This window comes from Chlorocebus sabaeus, chromosome 24 (genome assembly GCF_047675955.1).
Source record: "Chlorocebus sabaeus isolate Y175 chromosome 24, mChlSab1.0.hap1, whole genome shotgun sequence".
NCBI classification, from domain to species: domain Eukaryota; kingdom Metazoa; phylum Chordata; class Mammalia; order Primates; family Cercopithecidae; genus Chlorocebus; species Chlorocebus sabaeus.
Window position 1 is genome coordinate 21,687,786 of NC_132927.1, and position 18,990 is coordinate 21,706,775.

The 18,990-nt window shown below is 38.6% G+C and overlaps 1 protein-coding gene across 4 annotated transcripts in view; it reads left to right on the forward strand.

The window, feature by feature from the left end:
- Positions 1-4,145: 4,145 nt before the first annotated feature.
- The window catches only part of PRPF39 (pre-mRNA processing factor 39), a 31,467-nt gene continuing 16,622 nt past the window's right edge, over positions 4,146-18,990 (forward strand). The window contains exons 1-6 of one of the 4 annotated variants that reach the window (XM_073010960.1): positions 4,176-4,279; positions 15,459-15,801; positions 16,276-16,401; positions 16,587-16,655; positions 16,759-16,921; positions 17,050-17,168. In XM_073010960.1, the coding sequence (XP_072867061.1) occupies positions 16,835-16,921; positions 17,050-17,168 (206 nt within the window). In that variant the 5' untranslated portion in view covers positions 4,176-4,279; positions 15,459-15,801; positions 16,276-16,401; positions 16,587-16,655; positions 16,759-16,834. Of the gene's footprint in view, positions 4,280-13,763; positions 13,847-15,458; positions 15,802-16,275; positions 16,402-16,586; positions 16,656-16,758; positions 16,922-17,049; positions 17,169-18,990 lie in introns of those variants that run through there. The other 3 variants (XM_073010959.1, XM_007986584.3, XM_073010958.1) reach the window with 3 other exon arrangements.

An 18,990-nucleotide genomic window follows, 5' to 3' on the forward strand; every position in this document is an offset into this window, starting at 1 on the left:
TTGAGGCACTCATCTCTATGATTCCCTCAAGGAATTGTGTTGCCCTTTGTTTCATGTTTTCACAAGAGATATTGGATAAGAAAGGTTCTCTAAGTTTTATTATAGCTTCTAAAGCTGTTGTATCAGTTGGAATGCTTTTGACTGAATAGTAAACCCAACTAACAGTAGCTTAAACCAATTGGTATGTTATTTGTCTCATACTACAAGAAGTGTAGAAGTATGTCACTGCTAAGCATTGTGCCAATGGCTCGATGATATCAGAGCTGATTATAAGATGGCAGCTTCCTCTCCAAATATCATAATTGTGCTTCAGACAGAAAAAAAAGTAAAAGGGATAACAAGCACAGGTGTTTCTCTAGTGAGGCTTTGCTTTTTTATTTAGGGAAGAAGACTCTTCCTATGTACTTCTACCTACATCTCATTGGCCACCCTTAGGTTCAAAGGAGGCTAGGAAATTGAGTATTTCATCTCCCAGTCGCAATAGTACAGGAAGATAATAGAGAAGATAGTGGGCATGGATACGACTGAGCCGACCTACAATATCTGCCACATTCCATAAGACCCACTCTGTCTGATGAACCACGGTGGCATTCTATGACCCAGGAATTGGTTTTAATTCAGGTCCAGTGTTTAATAAATTCCAAGAAGCCAGCATGTTTTCTGTTTCCTGGTATGAAGTTACCCTAACAAGTAGCCATAAGTCTCTGAGGGAATAAGAGGAATGTGCAGAGTGCTATTATTATAGTGCTCTTCTTTAAGGTTATCTGGAAACAGGAGTAACATTGATAACTCTCAGGAAGACTGAATTGAGGAGATATTAATACCATTTGAGCTAAATTTGAAAGATGAAGTAGTAAAGAGGAAACAAGCTTCATGTTATGTTTGGATTTAAATCTCCTGGAGCTACAGTTTTAAGTTTACTTGCTTTACCAGTAAGGAGAAACACTAAATACAGGAGTCTGAATGTTTCCAACAGAAGAGCCACCACAATTTATTTAGTGACGGTTTATTTATGATGTAAACAAATTTCATTCCCTAGAGCAATATATTCTGTAAATTAAATGATCCATGAGGTATTTTATGCAGTTTTTCATGGCATGTTAACGTTTTGAAAAGAATAAACAGGAATCATACTGAACAGCTCAGAAATTGTGATTAACACTGGGTATCACAAGATACATTTTGCTCTTATATCAATTAGGACCCAAAAGGAAATAGATGGCAAATCAAAACTGGCATAATTTGGGAAGTGGTTACTAAGGGAGTATTTATAAAGGCAGGGCTTAGGGAAACCTGGAACCTAGAATGAAGTTATATGAAGAGGGTTACCTTGATCAGAGCTGAGATCACCCACATGGAGGGAGCTGGAGGAATAAATACCGTGACCTCACTCCTCAATTCCATTCTGCCAGGACTTTCTCTTGGCCATACTCAACCAGAAACCAGGAAGCAAGAGAACTTATCGATGTGGTCTATAAGGGTCAATCTCCAAAGAATGGAGCAGGGTGGATAAGGACAGACAGTTGATCTGGAGGGGCAAATGGAAGAAATACATGAATAAATGATATCATCTCCCATTTGTCTGACTTCTTTGTTCTGTTTCTGAGATCACATAACTTTAAATATTGTTTTTTAGAACCCACCACCCTCTAAACTACAGTATTTGGTATAATATCTTTTTTCTTCCCAAAGCTTATAATTGTGATACACAATTTTTAAAAAGTCAACTAAGGCTAAATCAATTTTTTTTTGTTGTTTTTTGTTTTTGTTTTGAGATGGAGTCTCACTCTGTCTCCAGGGCTAGAGTGTAGTGCCACGATCTTGGCTCACTGCAACCTCTGCCTCCCAGGTTCAATTGATTTTCCTGCCTCAGCCTCCTGAGTAGATGGGATTACAGGCGTGCGCCACCATACCCAGCTAATTTTTGTATTTTTAGTAGAGATGGGGTTTCACCACGTTGGTCAGGCTGGTCTCGAACTGCTGACCTCCTGATCTGCCTGCCTCGGCGTCCCAAAGTGCTGAGATTACAGGCATGAGCCACTGCATCCTGCCAGCTAAATCAGTTTTTAAGATAATGTATGTTTCTAGCAGTGGGGATCACATTTCAGGCAAAGAGAAGACCCCACTTAAAGGTTTTGACACATAAAAGGGCTATGGGAACAGTAGGTTCTGTGGAGTTACCGGGAGGCAGAAATAGTGAGAAGCCTGGCATGATTATGAAAACACTATTTTCCATTCTAAAAGTTTAGGATTTCTTTAAAAAAAAAAAAAAAAAAAAAAAAAAAAAAAAAAAAAACAGTGGAGGAGGAAACCAGTGGAGGTTTTTAGGCAGGGGAGTGAGAGCAATAGCACTGGCTTGAAAGGTAGAATGTAAAAACTAGATAAAGGAAAACAATGAATCCACAGTGAATAAAGTTGAAGATGCAAGTAGATTTTTACAAAATGGCTATTTGAGTGAATGACATCTCAGAGATAATCTTATTTACTGATAAAGAAGTTGAGGCCACCTTAGAAAGACCAAAGAACCAGAAAAGGAGTGAAGGTCATGCCAAACAGTCACTGTGTAACAGTGCCAGCAGCAAACTCTGGTCTGTCTTCCCAATGCACCACTCCCTTGACTATTCTTCCCATAGTAAACATTTAAAAGCTGCTGTTTAAACCTGTTTAAAAAAAACAAAAACAAAAACAAAAACATGGCCACACTGTCAGAGAATCCAAAAAAGGTAGCTTGGAGAGTAGAAGAGGCAAATGCAAAAGGAAAGCTACTACTTGGTACTACTAGCTGCAGTGTGATGCAAGTAAAAGGTAGAAAAAAATACCTAATTTGGTATTTGGAAGTAAAGGTGCTGGTGAGAGGATTTATGATTAACCAGCGTTGTAACAAGAAACATCGTCTTGTAAATAATTATTTGCAGAGGCGACAGATTCCAGATGAGGAACTTGGAGCCCAGTAGTAATAATACTGCACCTTGAACAAGAGATTAAATTGTAAGTGATGGGTGAATGCAGGGGCACAATTGTAACAGAATCTTAAAGGGAGAGAGGCCAGATTGGAAAGAAGTTTGTTTTTTGTTAAAGTGGAGATGGTGGTACAACCGAAGAGGACTGCTAAGATTGTCAACGCACAGTCCCCCTCAATTTGTCCAGAGGATAACGTATTCCTTATATATATATATATGTACACACACACACTTTTTTTTTTTTTTTTTTTTTTTGCTTGGCCAACTTTAGTCAGGTTTCTGAATCTTCTGCTAGGCTCTTCTGTACACTTTCTTTGTAAAATCCAGTTTAAGCAAAGAACTTTGCTAAGTCAGATTAGCAATAAACCCCTATCCTTGATAGCTGATCATCCTCATTATCTGATCAGGTTCTTCAGTCTCCACCATCCCCCAGGTGATGCCTCATCATCTTGGCCTGTCTTCAGCAAAAATCCTATTAGGTGGGTTTAGCCAAAATCCCCCTTACCCTGATGTTTCCTCTTAGTAATTTTCCATTCACTTACCTCTGCTTTTTGGTTATAAATCTCCACTTGCCCATGCTGTATGGGGAGTTGAGCCCAATATCTCTTTCCCCACTGAGAGTCTCCGTTGCAGTCAGTGGTCCCCATACCTATTGCGATGGTACTGAATAAAGTCCTCCTTTTTGTGCTTTAACAAGTGTCACTAAATACTTTTTTCTTTAACAATAGCCCGTTCTCCAAACCCCTAAGTCCACGATTGTTTAGTTTTCAGGAAACCTGAGTGAGCCCAAGGTCCATAGCATCGTGAGATTTGTGGGTTTAAGGCTGAATTTCTGTCCGTTTTTAGGTAAATGTTTTAGTGTGAAAGCTTGAACAATTGTTGGGAAAGCCTTAGATTTGACCCCCAAAATGACATTTTGCCGTTTTTGGAGGGGAGGGGTCACGGCGCTGTGTTTAAGATCAGGCGAGTGAAAGGCCCTAAACACCCTCCTTTCCTTTGGGAAGAAGTCTCTATAGAGGGAAAAGCAGGTAGGAGCAGCGGTCCCCGCCCTCGCTGGCGGTGGGGCGGGGCTGCGTGGGCGGGGCTGGGGCCGCAGGGGCAGCCACGATCCCTGGGAGGGCTAGGCCTGCGCGCTGCGAACCCACGTGACTTTTTCGCCTCCCGAGACACCGACGCATGCGCATCGTGCCCTGGACCAGGCGGCCGTGGCGCGGGTGGCGGCTGCTGTGGTGGCTGTGGGGACGGAGGCGGTGAAGTGCCATCTTCGGCTAGGTCGTCACAGGCTTCGGCTCATGGCATCGAGTAGCATCCATTATAAGGTCTGCTGGGGCGGGCTCCTTGAAATTAGCTGGGGGCGGAGGGTGGTACTTGGGACTGAAAAGGGCCTGCCCGGTTTCAGGCCGCGCTGTGGCCGCGGCCTCCCTCTCCCGCCCTGTTTGAGGCCTGGCTCGGACTCAGCGGCCAGTTGTCCATTCCTTTCTCCTTCCCACCTGTTGGGTGGAGCGGTGCAAGGTATTTTTTTCTTAGACCAAACGTTTCCCTTGAGGGCTGCGTTAGGTAAAAAAAAACCCCACCTCCTTCGCCTGGATTTAGGAAGATATTTGCGGGTAATTCTAAAGCCCTTGCTTCCCCGGGAGCTGGAACACAGCTGGGATGGCTGGAAGTGGAAGGAGCACATTCGCAGCCGCCAGAGGATTGGGAAGATAATATACGTTCTATTACTAAGGCATGTGAGCGCCTTGTAGAGCACGTTCTGCCTTCTAACTACATAAGCAACACTTTTGCGGCCCTAAGTCACAGCACCCAAAGCTTTTGGCAGGATACTTTAGAACAGAAAAAACAGACATCAGAGATCCTGGTAGGATTTTTTCAGGGAATCTGCTTGAGAATATTTAACTTTGGTAATCAGAGACCACCACTGGTGTTTTTCTCCAAAATCACATCTTTAAGTTAATTAATTCTTGAAGTTAATAAATAATACTGCTCAGTGTATTAGTGATGGTGCCATAATACCATGTAAATTTATGCCGATTCAAATATTATTTTTTTCGTTTGATATTCATATGGCCTTCTGTTTGAGGACTTCAGATTATTTAGCAACTGATTTAATCTGTTCAGAAATAAACTTTGCTACAGCTGGAAAGCGTGAGGCTTGAGAAATCAAATTTCGGACAGGGAAGTATGAAACTCATGTTGGAACTTAAGTGTTTTAGGCTCTATGGGAGCTTGAATGGAGTGAAAAGAACAAGCGTTTACTGTCAGGTTTTCCTCCTCCCTCTAGATTTATAACCTCATTCTGGAGTTGCAGAAGTTGGAACTTTCCACTGTTCACTGTCTAGCAGGGATAAAGTGATGGGAGTTCTGTTAAAGAAGACTAGTATTTAGATTGTGAACTCTGAAGTAGGAGTTGAGCATAGATGGCTAATAGGTGGTTATGAGTCACTATTTGTTTAAAGTCTCAGTATTTTTACTTGTGTATCTTGAATAAGAAGATGTTTAAAAGTCAAATGATAAAAATTGTATGTGCTGTTTTCGTGGTATGTTTTAACAAATCTTCATGGAAGATAGGACTTTAAAAAAATTTAAAAACAGCCAAAAGAGGAAGAAAGTAGTATAGTTCCAGCCAAATGGTACGTTTTCCAAAAAGCCGAAGATGGTGTAGACATTTATGTAAATGCATATACAAAATCTAGTTTCTAGAACACAGTGTTTAATATGTAGAGACCTTAAAAAGTCAGCTTATGACTACTTAGCCCCTGAAAACAGCTGCCAAAACCAGTGGTTATGATAGTCTCTTTTCTTCTTATATCCCACATCTCCAGATTCCCTTATTTGTGGATGAGATTTGTGTATTGCAAAGCTACTTGTTTTGCTCTACCCAAAACTCCTTTCAGTCTTTAGTGATGACTTCGGATTTTTATGTATTGCTCTGTTTATGAAAAAGAATAGTCAATGGTAGAATTTTTAAGTACCTCTACAGGAATAAGAAGCATACAGAGAATAAAAAAAATAAGGTATTAGGTCAAAAGACGGCGTTTCACTCTTGTTGCCCAAGCTGGAGCACAGTGGCGTGATCGGCTCACTGCCACCTCCGCCTCCCGGGTTCAGGTGATTCTCCTGCCTCAGGCTGCGATTACAGATGCGCGCCACCACGCCCGTTTAATTTTTTATAGTTTTAGTAGAAATGGGGTTTCACCATGTTAGCCAGGCTCGTCTCGAACTCCTGACTTCAGGTGATCCGCCTGCCTCGGCCTCCCAAAGTGCTGGGATTACAGGCGTGAGCCACCATGCTCGGCCCAAATGTCCCATTTTTAATTTAGTGTTGGTAATTGAAGTCATCCTCTAAAAGACTTTTTAAATTTTAAGATTGCATAATTGTCACTGAAATATTTAATGTATGTCATAACTATACTAAAAGTGAAAGGTATGATAAATGTACTTTTTTATATATTGCATGTTCTCTTTGTGTTATGTTTCATTTTATACTCGTGTCCTTTGTGCCTATCATATGATTTTATAATAAATTGTAAAAATAATAATAAATATATAATAATATAATAAAGTGAAAAGGAATCGACTGGTTTGGTGAGTTGAAAAAGGGAGGACTTTTATTAGTCTGGGGGAACAGCTTGTGTCAAGGCTCAGAAAGGAAGAATCTAAGGGGCTCTGGGAATGGCAATGAGGAGGAGTATTGTAAGATTAATATTTTTGGAAAGTTAAGTTGGGACTAGATCATTCAGAGATATTGTGCTGTTACACAGCAAGTATTATTTTAGGTTCTAGGGTGACAGCAGTGAACAAAACTGACAAGGCCTCATTGTCATTTAATTTTTTTTTCCTTTTACTCCTGTTGAGCTTTGATCAGGGAATTTAATATTCTAGTAATATTAGTTTGCAGTAGTGCAGCAGTGTTTCTCAATTTTTTTTTTTTTTTTTCCTGCAGCCCACAATAAGATGTATATGGACATCTCTAACTCAATAAACAGTTCACTTGTGTGTACTTCAACATTATGCCCTTAAGGTGTGCATGCACTCTGGCGTATATATTTTTCTACATTTACAAAATGAGAAGCTGGTTTGAAGCAGTCTGCAGTTTGAAAAACATTGATCCGGAGGGGAGAAAATAAATACTTAAATTATAACACTAGTAGTGTGAATGGAAAGAAGAAGATAGTTAATTTTTTTTAAGGTGTATTATCCCACTCTGTCACCCAGGTTGAAGTGCATGGTCAGCTCACTGCAACCTCCACCTCCCAGGGCTCAGGTGATCCTCCTGCCTCAGCTTCCCAAGTTGCTGGGACTACAGGCACGTGCCACCACATCCAGCTAGTTTTTAAATTTTTTTGTAGAGACGGCGTTTCCCTGTGTTACCCAGACTGGTCTTGAACTCCTGGACTCAAGCAGTCCTCTCACCTCGACTTCCCAAAGTGCTGGGATTACAGGTGTGAGCCACTGCACACGTGGCCCAGAGTGTATTATTATTTTTGATTGACAGATCATAATTGTATACATTGTGGGGTAGGGGATCGTTCATTTTTATACCAAGGTATGTTTGATTATTTTGTGAATGAGGCTTACAGAGGTTAAGTAATTGGCTCAGAGTTCCCTAATGAGTAGCCAGAAGTCTGTTCTTTTGGCCTCTAAAGCCCAAGCACTTACCACTTCCCATTTGGTCATGAAAGCAATATACTGGGTTTTAGTATGGGTGACTGAAGACTAATGTTACTTGTTTATTGTTCAATGAATTGAGTGTATACTAGGCCTCCAGGTGTACTGTATCCCTGTGTATTGGTAGATCTGGTCCTTACTGTCAAGAAATGTGTAATCTGGTAGAGAACATACACATTGAACAAGTATCACAAACGTGTTATGTGCTATGGAGAAAAAGAATGCTGTCGGGGCATGATTGGGGGCAACCTAACTTATTTGGGAGATACGAGAACACTTTTCAGGAAGTGATGTTAAACTTTGCCCACTATGAGTTTGGCATTTCTTAGACAATTTTGGATTAATTATGAAAACAACTACTCTCTGAGCAATTGTTTAAAAAAAAATTAAAAAGCAAACTTTGCCCAGAGGATTAGGCTTTAGTTAGTTTGAAGGCACTGAGTCAGAGTGTGGTGTCCGGTAACGGGATGAGGCATTCAGGTAGAAGAAACTGCATATACTAAGATTCCTAAGCTGAAAGGAGCGGAATTGGAAAAAACGGAAAGCAAAACTCAACAGAAATAGAATGTCTGAGCTGTATGAGTTAATAGAGAAGAGGCAAGAGTTTTGGTGTTAGGATGAGGTTGAATCTTGGCTCTATTTCTTATGATTCGTATACATTTAGACAAGTTATTTAACCTTAATGCATTTTGGTTTTGTCATCCTTAAAAAGGAAAGTAGGATTTAACAAAATATTTGCTCCATAAATAGCATCTCTTATTATCATTAATAACTAGTAATTGAAGTTATAGCAGTGCAGATGACATGCTTTCATTGATTCTTCAGAAATAATGAGTGTCTGTGTGTGCCAGTCAACTCAATATACAATAGCTGAATTACACATGTATGTGTATTACATTTAAAGTGTCATAAAACAATATGCTCTTACTATGCAAAGCACTGTGCTAAATTTTTTTTTCTATTCTATTTTCCTTCTGAAGAAAGGTTCAAGAAACTGGTCTGAAGCAGTCTACAGTTTGAAAATTATTGATACAGTGGAGAAATGATTACTTAGCCCCTTATTATAGATATGATATGCAAATATTTTCTCCCATTCTGTAGGTTGCCTTTTCACTCCACTGATTGTGTCCTTTGATGCACAAAAGCTTTTAAATTTGATGTAGCCCTATTTGTCTGTTTTTGCTTTTGTTTGCTTGTGCTTTTGGCATTATCCAAGAGTTCACTGCCATATCCAGTATCATTAAGCTTTTCCCTCCGTTTACTTCTAGGAGTTTTATAGTTTTAGGCTTGACAGTTAGGTCTTTACTCCATTTGAAGTTAATTTTTACATGTGGTATAAGACGAGGGCCCGACTTCATTCTTCTGCACTTGGATGTCCAGTTTTCCAAGCACCATTTGAAGAGACGATCCCTTCCTCATTGAGCAGTCTTAGCACTTTGTTGAGAGCCATTTGACAAGGGAGTTTATTTATGGGTTCTCTATTCCATTGGTCTATTTGGCTGTTTTTATGTCAGTATCACACTTGATTTCTTTCTTTCTTTTTTTTGAGGCAGGGTCTGGCTCTGTCACCCAGGCTGGAGTGCAGTGGCACAATCACGACTCACTGCAGGCTTGACTCCCCAGGCTCAAGCAATCCTCCTATTTCAGCCTCCGGCTAATTTTTGAATTTTTTGTAGAGAATGGTTTTTGCCATGTTGCCCAGGCTGGTCTGGAACTCATGGGTGATCTGCCTGCTTGGCCTCCCAAAGTGCTGAGATTACAGACAGGAGCCACTACACCTGGTCCATTTTATTTATTTCTTTTGATAGCTATTCTGTACCTTTTCCCATTTTATGTTGCTAGTTGAAAGTTACTGGTTGTTTTTAAGAATAAACTGGTAATAACTGACACGTAAATAATATGTTGGAGTAACTCATTAAAAAATAACTTTGGTGTATTCTTTTGGCTCTGTGATTTATGAAGTAATCATCAAAATGATCTCTATAAGCATAAGGTTGATGTTCTTAAATCTTTTTACAACACTGTGATTGTAGGGTGTGGAGTAATTGACAGGCTGTGAAGATGCAGGGGTGTGGTAAATTTGCTGATTCCAGAAGAAACCCTTATGTCTCACTTAAGTATGAAATTAGGGTAGCTAGTTAATGACTCAGAAGGTATCAGCCTACAGTCTTTTTTGTATTTTGTTTTTAAACTGAGCTCCGAAGTATAAAACCAAAAATTGGTGACTAATTTGCATTTGGAAAATTAATCTTCAAACGTATCTTTTTCTTTGAAGGAAGGGGGAAAAAGAGCAAAATAAATTTACAAGTTACTTTGCCTTTTCCTAGGGTCTGAAGTGATTAAACTTGGAAAAGTTGATGACACTAATCATTCATTCAACTAGAAGGGAACGTATTTTTTCTGATAGTCTAATACTTTGGATTCTCTTTTATTATGCATTGGCTAGATTTGCTTTTTGTGTAATTTCTTCTCAAATTCTTGTGTCTGTAATATGGCTCCATGCTACTTACTCTGCTTTTACCCTTCTACTTCTCAATACCAACCTCTTCATTCTGGTCATTCTGTCTCTCATCTTTTCAGTCATCATTTCTACCTTGTCTACTGTCTAGGATTTCTACCTTGTCTACTGTCTAGGAGAGTTGTTTAATGGGTTGTTCCACATTCTAGAATATTTTGCCATTCTTTTTCTATTATTCCATGATTTTTCAAAGTTAATTATATTTCACGGAGGTTTTCATCTATAGATTGCTATCATTTTCAAATGATTTTTTTTCTAATCTTTCACTTTGTTTCATTTGAGAGTTTATCTCCAAGTGTGAGTGAGTGTGTGTGTGTGTGTTGTGTGTTAGCTCTTTCTCTACCTGGTTAATAGACCTTAGTGAGTAAGGGCCTTATCTTACACTTATACGTCACTACAAGGAATGTAATATAGTGCTGGAAATCCATCAGGCATTGACATTTTTTTGAGACGGAGTTTCACTCTGGCCCAGGCTGGAGTACATGAGGTGATCTCAGCTCACTGCAAGCTCCGACTCCCGGGTTCATGCCATTCTCCTGCCTCAGTCTTCTGAGTTGCTGGGACTACAGGCGCCCGCCACCACACCTGGCTATTTTTTTGTATTTTTAGTAGAGACGGGGTTTCACTGTGTTAGCCAGGATGGTCTCGATCTCCTGACCTTGTGATCCGCCCGCCTCGGCCTCCCAAAGTGCTAGGATTACAGGCGTGAGCCACTGTGACCAGCCAGGCATTGAAATTTTATTGTCCCCTTCCCCTATCGCCACATGTCCCATTTTTTCCTTTCATGTTTTTGTGTATTCCTTAGATTTACCTGATTATAGCTGATTCTTTCAATGACATTCAGACTCAGAAGGTCTTTTAACATTTAAAATTTATTATTTCTTAGGAAAAAAATAGTTTCATACTGTTTTGGTCTTTCTTTTTATTTTTTCCATGTTTTTAATAGAATCTTGCTCTGTCTCCCAGGCTGGAGTACAGTGGTGTGATTGTAGCTCAGTGCAGCCTTGAACTACTGGGTGATCAAGTGATTCTCCCACCCCAGTCTCCTCAGTAGCTAGGACTATAGGCACCCACCACTGCACCAGCTAACTTTTACATTTTTTTGTAGTGATGGAATCTCACTCTGTTGCCCAGGCTGGTCTGGAACATCTGGCTTCAAGCGATCCACCCACCTTGGCTTCCCAGAGTGTTGGGATTATAGGCGTGAGCCACCTTGCCTGGCCATGCTACATTTTGAAATGATGGAAATGTTTTAAAATCTGGGTTTTGTATCTGTGTGACAATTTTAAAGGGTCACACATAGACACACGCCCCCAAATGTAAAACTAATATGACGAACTCATAATAATATTTTACAATGTATTTTGCAAAGATCTGACTTTCTTAGTTTATGAAGAACGTATACAAACCAATAAGAAAAAAATTAGTAATGAACAGAAAATTTGGACAAAAGATGTGAAAAGGCATTTATGAAAAAAAGAAATAAAAATTTTACTTCACTCCTAGTTAAGGAAATGAAAAATCAAAAAAATGAGGTGCTACTTTGTTAAAAAAAAATTAGATGAGCAAGTGATACCTATTGTTGACGGGGATATAAAGCAGTGGACAGTCTCCTGCACTGTTGATGACTTAATTGGTTAGGAATTCATTTTGTCTCAAAGTAATAGAAAATTTGTATATTGATAGTAGTTTAAACAAATAGGAATTTATTTCCTCACACAATAGAAAGGTGGCATTTTGTTAGCAGCTTGATGATGTCACAGCTGGTATTTCTTAATATTCTTAATCCCTTATAGACTACTTCATAGACATGAATTGTTTCAGATATGGTCAAATCCAAGGTAAAAATAAATTGGTAGAAGAAAGAACCATACTAGTTGTGATTGTCCCTTTTTATCAAAAAAGCAGAAGCTTTCTCAGAGCTCTGCAGCAGATGTTCTTTTCAGTTTTATGGTCACTTACATGAGATTAAGTATATTGCTGCTTTGAATGAAATCAGTCTTTTATTAGTAAGGAAATTACTAAAATAGTGAGAAGGGATATTCGGTAGGCAACTAAAAGTGTCTGCCAGATGACTAGTGCAACTTTTCCAGAGAGAAATTGTCAGCATCGGCCGTGTACAGTGACTGACGCCTGTAATCCCAGCGCTTTGGGAGGCGGAGGCAGGTGGATCATGAGGTCAGGAGATCAAGACCATCCTGGCCAACATGGTGAAACCTCATCTCTCCTAAAAATACAAAAATTAGCTGGGCATGGTGGTGCGCGCCTGTAGTCACAGCTACTCAGGAGGCTGAGGCAGGAGAATTGCTTGAATTCGGGAGGCGGGGGCTGCAGTGAGCTGAGATCACGCCACTGCACTCCAGCCTGGGTGACAGCAAGACTCTGTCTCAAAACAAAACAAAACAAAAAATCATCAGCTCTTTCCAAATTTAATAATATTTTTCGATCCAAAAGTTATACTCTTCAGAGTTTACCCACAAATAAGTTTCTGTTTTTCTGAATCATTTAGAGAACTTGGTAGAACTATAACTTTCTTGGCCCTTCCCTAGACCTCAGAATCATTGTAGTCGGTAAGCAATCTATATTAGTTTTAAACAGCTTACTGGTTAACTTGTGTGGAGCCAGATTTGCAAATTTCTGCGTAGACAACTTGTGTGGAGCCAGATTTGCAAATTTCTGCGTAGACGGTAGTGAAACCCAGATTTTTAAAGTATGGTAGTCATAAAGTTGTAAAAACAAAAACAAAACAAAACAAAACAAAAAATAGTATCCAGTCATTATATAGCTGACTTTTAAAAAAAATAACAAAAAACTTCTCCCCCCATTCAGTTAAGTAATTGCAGATGAGCAAAAAGAATAAAGGGCACATCTCTCTTTTGTATGGAGAACAACTGTTAACACCAGCTGTCAGTTTTATTGTATTTTATTTTATTTGGTGTAAATCCTTACAAATCTGTGAGTGCATGTGTGTATGTATATATATGTATTTTAAAAGTATATAATGGATGTTTTTCTGTATCAATACACATATACATATTTCCCTTTTAATTCTTATTGTTCCATTATGTGAGTGTATGATTTATGTTTTTGTTTTTTTTTTTTTTGAGACGGAATCTCACTGTATCGCCCAGGCTGGAGTGCAGCGGCATGATCTTGGCTCACTGCAATCTCCGCCTCCCGGGTTCAAGCAATACTCCTGCCTCAGCCTCCCGAGTACCTGGAACTACAGGCGCGTGCCACCACACCCTGATAATTTTTTGTATTTTTAGTAGAGATAGGGTTTCACCATGTTGGACAGGCTGGTCTCGAACTCCTGACCTCAGGTAGTCCTCCCGCCTCGGCCTCCCAAAGTGCTGGGATTATGGTCATGAGCCATTGTGCCTGGCCGAGTATACCATTTATTAAAGCAGTCTTTTTCTTTTATTCTTCTTTTTTTTTTGAGATGGAGTTTCGCTCTTGTTGCCCAGGCTGGAGTGCAATGGCGTGATCTTGGCTCACTGTACCCTCCTCCTCCCAGGTTCAAGAGATTCTCCTACCTCAGCCTCCTGAGTAGCTGGGATTACAGGCATGCACCACCATGCCCAGCTAATTTTGTACTTTTAGTAGAGACGGGGGTTTCTCCATGTTGGTCAGGCTGGTCTCAAACTCCCAACCTCGGGTGATCTGCCTTCCTCGGCCTCCCAAAGTGCTGGGATTACAGGTATGAGCCTCCATGCCTGGCCAAAGCAATCTTTTTCTTAATATACCCTCCATTTTTGCTATACGACAGTGCTGGTAATGAATGCCCTTAAACAAATATGTTTTTTTCTGATTATTTCTATCGTATAAAATATGTACAGTTGCTATTTGGTACACTCATTATTTTGATTTATGTCTATTAGTAAAGATATAATTCTTTTATATGTTTATTGGTCATTTGCATTTCTTCATTTGCATTATTGTCTTTAAAGTTTTAATCATCTTTTTAATTACTATTAATATATAAGCAGCAGTATATTCTAAGTATATTTTAAGAGTAAATCAGTTTTATGGTCAGCTTAATTTTGAGAATAATTCCTCATTAAAAAAAATGGACATGCCCTATAATTTAATGATTTGGTTTCCATTCAGGCTATTAGTGGAAGAGATTAAGGTGATTATGAAAATATAATGTGGTACTACCTTAAAGGGGTAATTCCCTGTTACCTTATAGCCTTAAAAATTAGATGACATAATTTTAGATATGTTGTGCAGTTATTATCCAGACTGTAAGCCTTTCTCAAGTATGTTTTTTAGAGTTAGGGCCGGGCTCTGTTGCCCAGGCTGGAGTACTGTAGCAGGGTCAGTGCTTACAGCCACCTTGAACTCCTGGGTTCAAGTGATCCTCCTGATTCAGTGTCTCCCGAGTAGCTGGGACTACAGCTGTATGCCACCATGGCTGGCCCCTTAAATGTGTTTTAAGTAACATTTATTCACTTTAAAAATTACTTTTTAATTTTTTTTTTTTTTTTTTTTTTTTTTTTTTTTTTTTTTTTTTTGAGACGGAGTCTTGCTCTGTAGCCCGGACTGGAGTGCAGTGGCCGGATCTCAGCTCACTGCAAGCTCCGCCTCCCGGGTTCTCGCCATTCTCCTGCCTCAGCCTCCAGAGTAGCTGGGACTACAGGCACCCGCCACCTCGCCCAGCTAGTTTTTTTTTGTATTTTTAGTAGAGACGGGGTTTCACCGTGTTAGCCAGGATGGTCTCGATCTCCTGACCTCGTGTAATTTTTATCTTCTATAATAAATTTGAAACCTAGCTGTCAGGATTTATAATTCATAAATAGATATATTTAAGCAATATGAATTTATCTTTTCTAAAACTTTATCCTGAGCCAAGTGATGAGCTTCCTTTTGAAATGTTTGTATCCATGACCAGAATTTTTGTCAGTTTTACTTTTAGCCTCCAGAACAGTTATTAAAAATATGCCGTTTTCCAGTGATTCATAGCAAGGTAACATTCGGGCACCGAATCAGATTCTTACCTAAATCAGAAACATTGAATTTTAAATAGTATTTCTTTGTTAGGTAGCAGTCAACTTACTTGTTTTATGAATGAGGTAACAAATCTATAGTTATGGTTTTTATTCAAATACCAACAACAAAATGGCAGTTTTGTGAAGAATTTATAATTTTATTTATAATATAAAAACTAATGAACCTTCTGATTCTGACTTGTAGGGGATTAAGAATCACATTTCTTTAATAGCCAAATTAGGGCTTTTTAAAAGATGTTGTTGAGACCAAATAATTTTATTGGCATTTGGAAGATATTTCTCTTTTTTGTGTTTCCACAGATCATTTACTGAAGACAATATGCAAAATTCTCACATGGATGAATACAGAAATTCTAGTAATGGCAGCACAGGCAATAGTTCAGAGGTAGTGGTAGAACATCCTACTGATTTCAGTACTGAGATTATGAATGTTACAGAAATGGAACAGTCACCTGATGACTCTCCCAATGTGAATGCATCTACAGAAGAAAGTGAAATGGCAAGTGCTGTGGACCTTCCAGTGACACTGACAGAAACAGAAGCAAATTTCCCTCCAGAATATGAAAAATTTTGGAAAACTGTGGAAAATAATCCTCAGGATTTTACAGGCTGGGTATATTTGCTTCAATATGTAGAACAGGAGGTTAGTAACTATTAAAATGATATCAGAAGGGACAAATTAATCAAGTCATGTTAATTTATAATGAAACAGTAGACCTTATTTATGATTAAAATCAACTCATAATTTTCAAATGAAGTTGAATAACATTAGGTAGATACATTTTTAGCTTTGAAAATAGCTTATAGCTTTTGTATGTTGTAGAGAGTCAGTAGTGTCAAAGCTTAATATTTTGTAATAATTGAGGTGTAAGTGTGTGTGTAAAATTGTTGAAAGAAAATGTTGACAAAATTAGTTTCTTCTGTTTCAGTTGCATTTAGAAGAAAAAAAGTCAAGGAATAAAAGAAGGGCTGCTCCATCGGCAGAGCAGCCTGCATGTGGAGTTTTTAAACCTGCCATTTATTATTATTTTTTTAGATAATAACGTTTGAAAGGAATAATAAATATTTTTTTGACAGAAATTTCAACGATATTTAAATACTGTTTCATTTTTATCAGAATCACTTGATGGCTGCCAGGAAAGCATTTGACAGATTTTTCATACACTATCCGTATTGCTATGGTTACTGGAAAAAGTATGCGGACCTTGAAAAGCGGCACGACAACATTAAACCATCAGATGAGGTGCGTACATCACTGAATAAACTTATCTCCAATAGGTACTGTAAGCCAATTAATAACAAAGATTTTTTTTTTTTTTTTGGCTGGCAGTACCTACCATTTATGGTCAAACAATTTTTATAGGGTATTTATTTGCATTTGTCACTCTTGTGGCATTTGTAGCTAATATTTTCTCTCTTTGTTGGCAGGTGCGTTAAACCTCTACAGTTTGTCAAGCTTTGCAGTGCAAGCCTCTGTATTACACTGCAGCTTAACAAGTAGGGCAGGGCTTTTCTCTCACTTACATTTATTTCTCATTTTCCAAACAATATAGTTGGTTTGCTAGTCACATTTGCTACGTCTTATTGCATTTTTGGTCAGACGCTGTCATTGATGCTCTAATGGGTCTGTGCCCTATGGTCTGTAACCCAAAGCCTGCCCACACAACCCGGTCAGAATGCAGGGACTGCTGCGCTTTGAAGATCAAGACTCTGCACGTGGGGATCAGAACATTGCCATGTTCTATCCAACCTCCACCCAAATGGTAATGGTAGATTATTTAAACAAAATTCCAGTAATTAGTATTTCTAAGGTTCACCGGATAACACAGTGTTGCCTCTCTGTTAAGAAATAATTAAATATTTGAAGTACAGTTTGCTGTTTTCTTCTTAGGTTTATCGGCGGGGGCTTCAGGCAATACCTCTTAGTGTTGACCTTTGGATACATTATATAAACTTCTTAAAAGAAACATTGGACCCTGGTGATCCTGAGACAAACAATACAATAAGAGGGTATGTGGAACATTGATACTGAAATGTATTTTATGATATAAATAATTATTCTCATGTTGATAATAGAGCTCATGAAAGCTAAGCTGGAAGTTTAACTTCTATTCCATTGTTAAAAAAATAATACATATAATAAACTTATGCTTTATGATTTGAAAATGCAGATAATAAAGCCCTCCTACATTCCATACCCCTTATATCCCCAGTTCCACTCCTCATGGTTAATAGCTTGGTGTGTGTTCTTTCAGATGTATGTATAAGTACATATTTGTGCGTATGTTTTCATATTGGTCTTTGACTTTTTTTTTTTTAAACAGTGTTTGGGAATCTCTTCCTGCCATATTTTTTAACCACTACAAAAAGTATTTTATAATACTTTATAAAAAGTAACTTATAAGCCAAAGTACTCTACTATATTTCACCAAATCCTTATTTGTAGGAAATAATCAGTGCTACAGTGAGCATCTCTGTACAAGTCAATATTTTTGTAGAATGCACTAGAAATGGAACTTCTGTTAAAGGGAACACAGAGCTAAGTTTTATCACATGTTCCTTCAAAAGTGGTATCAATTCTAAACTCCCACAGTGTATGAAAATAATCATTTTCCCACAGCTGTGCCACATTTTTTGTTTGTTTTACCTCCAGTGGCATCTCTGTTTTAATTTGTGTATATCTTGATTGCTCATCCTGGTTTACCATCTTCTCATATGCTTATATAAGCCATTTCTTAAATTACCTGTTGATATCATTTGCTCAGTTTTCTATTACATTATCTTTTTCTTGATTACAGTAGTTTGTTAAGGTATTTGTTTTCGGTTTTCAAAAAAAGTATTTGCATATTGCTTAAGAAGTTAGCTAATTACTGCTCGTAACAAAAAGTACCCCCTCCACCTTCCTTCAAATATTTCAGCTCTTTCTTCTGGTATTTTCCACCACGTGTATAACAGTAAATCTACGTTGCTTTCTTTCTTTCTCTGTTAGTTGTAGACATTATGTATCTGTTACGGTAAATGAGAATTTTAACCCACTTACACTTTGTTTTCCCATTCTTTTCCAATATAGCTACAGGATAGGTTTCAATAATCAGCTTCAGTATTTTTTTTTTAATCATTGTAAATCCATAAATAAGGGTGGGCACAGTGGCTTATACCTGTAATCCCAGCACTTTGGGAGGCTGAGGTGGGAGGAGTGCTTGAGCCTAGGAGGTTGAGGCTGCAGTGAGCCGTGATTGTACCACTGTACTGTAGCCTGAGTGACAGAGTGAGACCTTGTCTCAAAAATAAACATTAGCTGGGTGTGGTGGCGCATGCCTGTAGTTCCACCTACTCGGGAGGCTGAGGCAAGAGAATCTCTTGAACCTGGGAGGCGGAAGTTGCAGTGAGCCAAGATCGTGCCACTGCACTCCAGCCTGGGTGACAGAGCAAGACTCTGTCTCAAAAAAAAAAAAAAAAGATCAAAAACCTATAAATATTTTTCATCATACTGCCCTTTCATTTTTATAACCTTTTTGGTTTTTAATTTCTCCTCCTCTGCCCCTCATTTTTCCCACTTGTCTAATTTTCTTTGAACATTTAAGGTTTTTTCATATTCTGCAACAGCTTTGTAGAAGGCTTTAAATATAGCTTTCTATATAATCAGACCTGTTAAAAAATGTGTAAGTCCCATTTTTTCCTCTCTTTTGAGCTGTCTCTCCTGGAAACCTTTCTACTATAATCTGGACTGGTCTTCTAGTTCTGCTGTACAAGAGTTGTCTTGGGATTTTCGTATCATCATGGTTCTAGGAGATGTCTTTACCTCACTTCTGGGAGAGTTTATTATTAGATC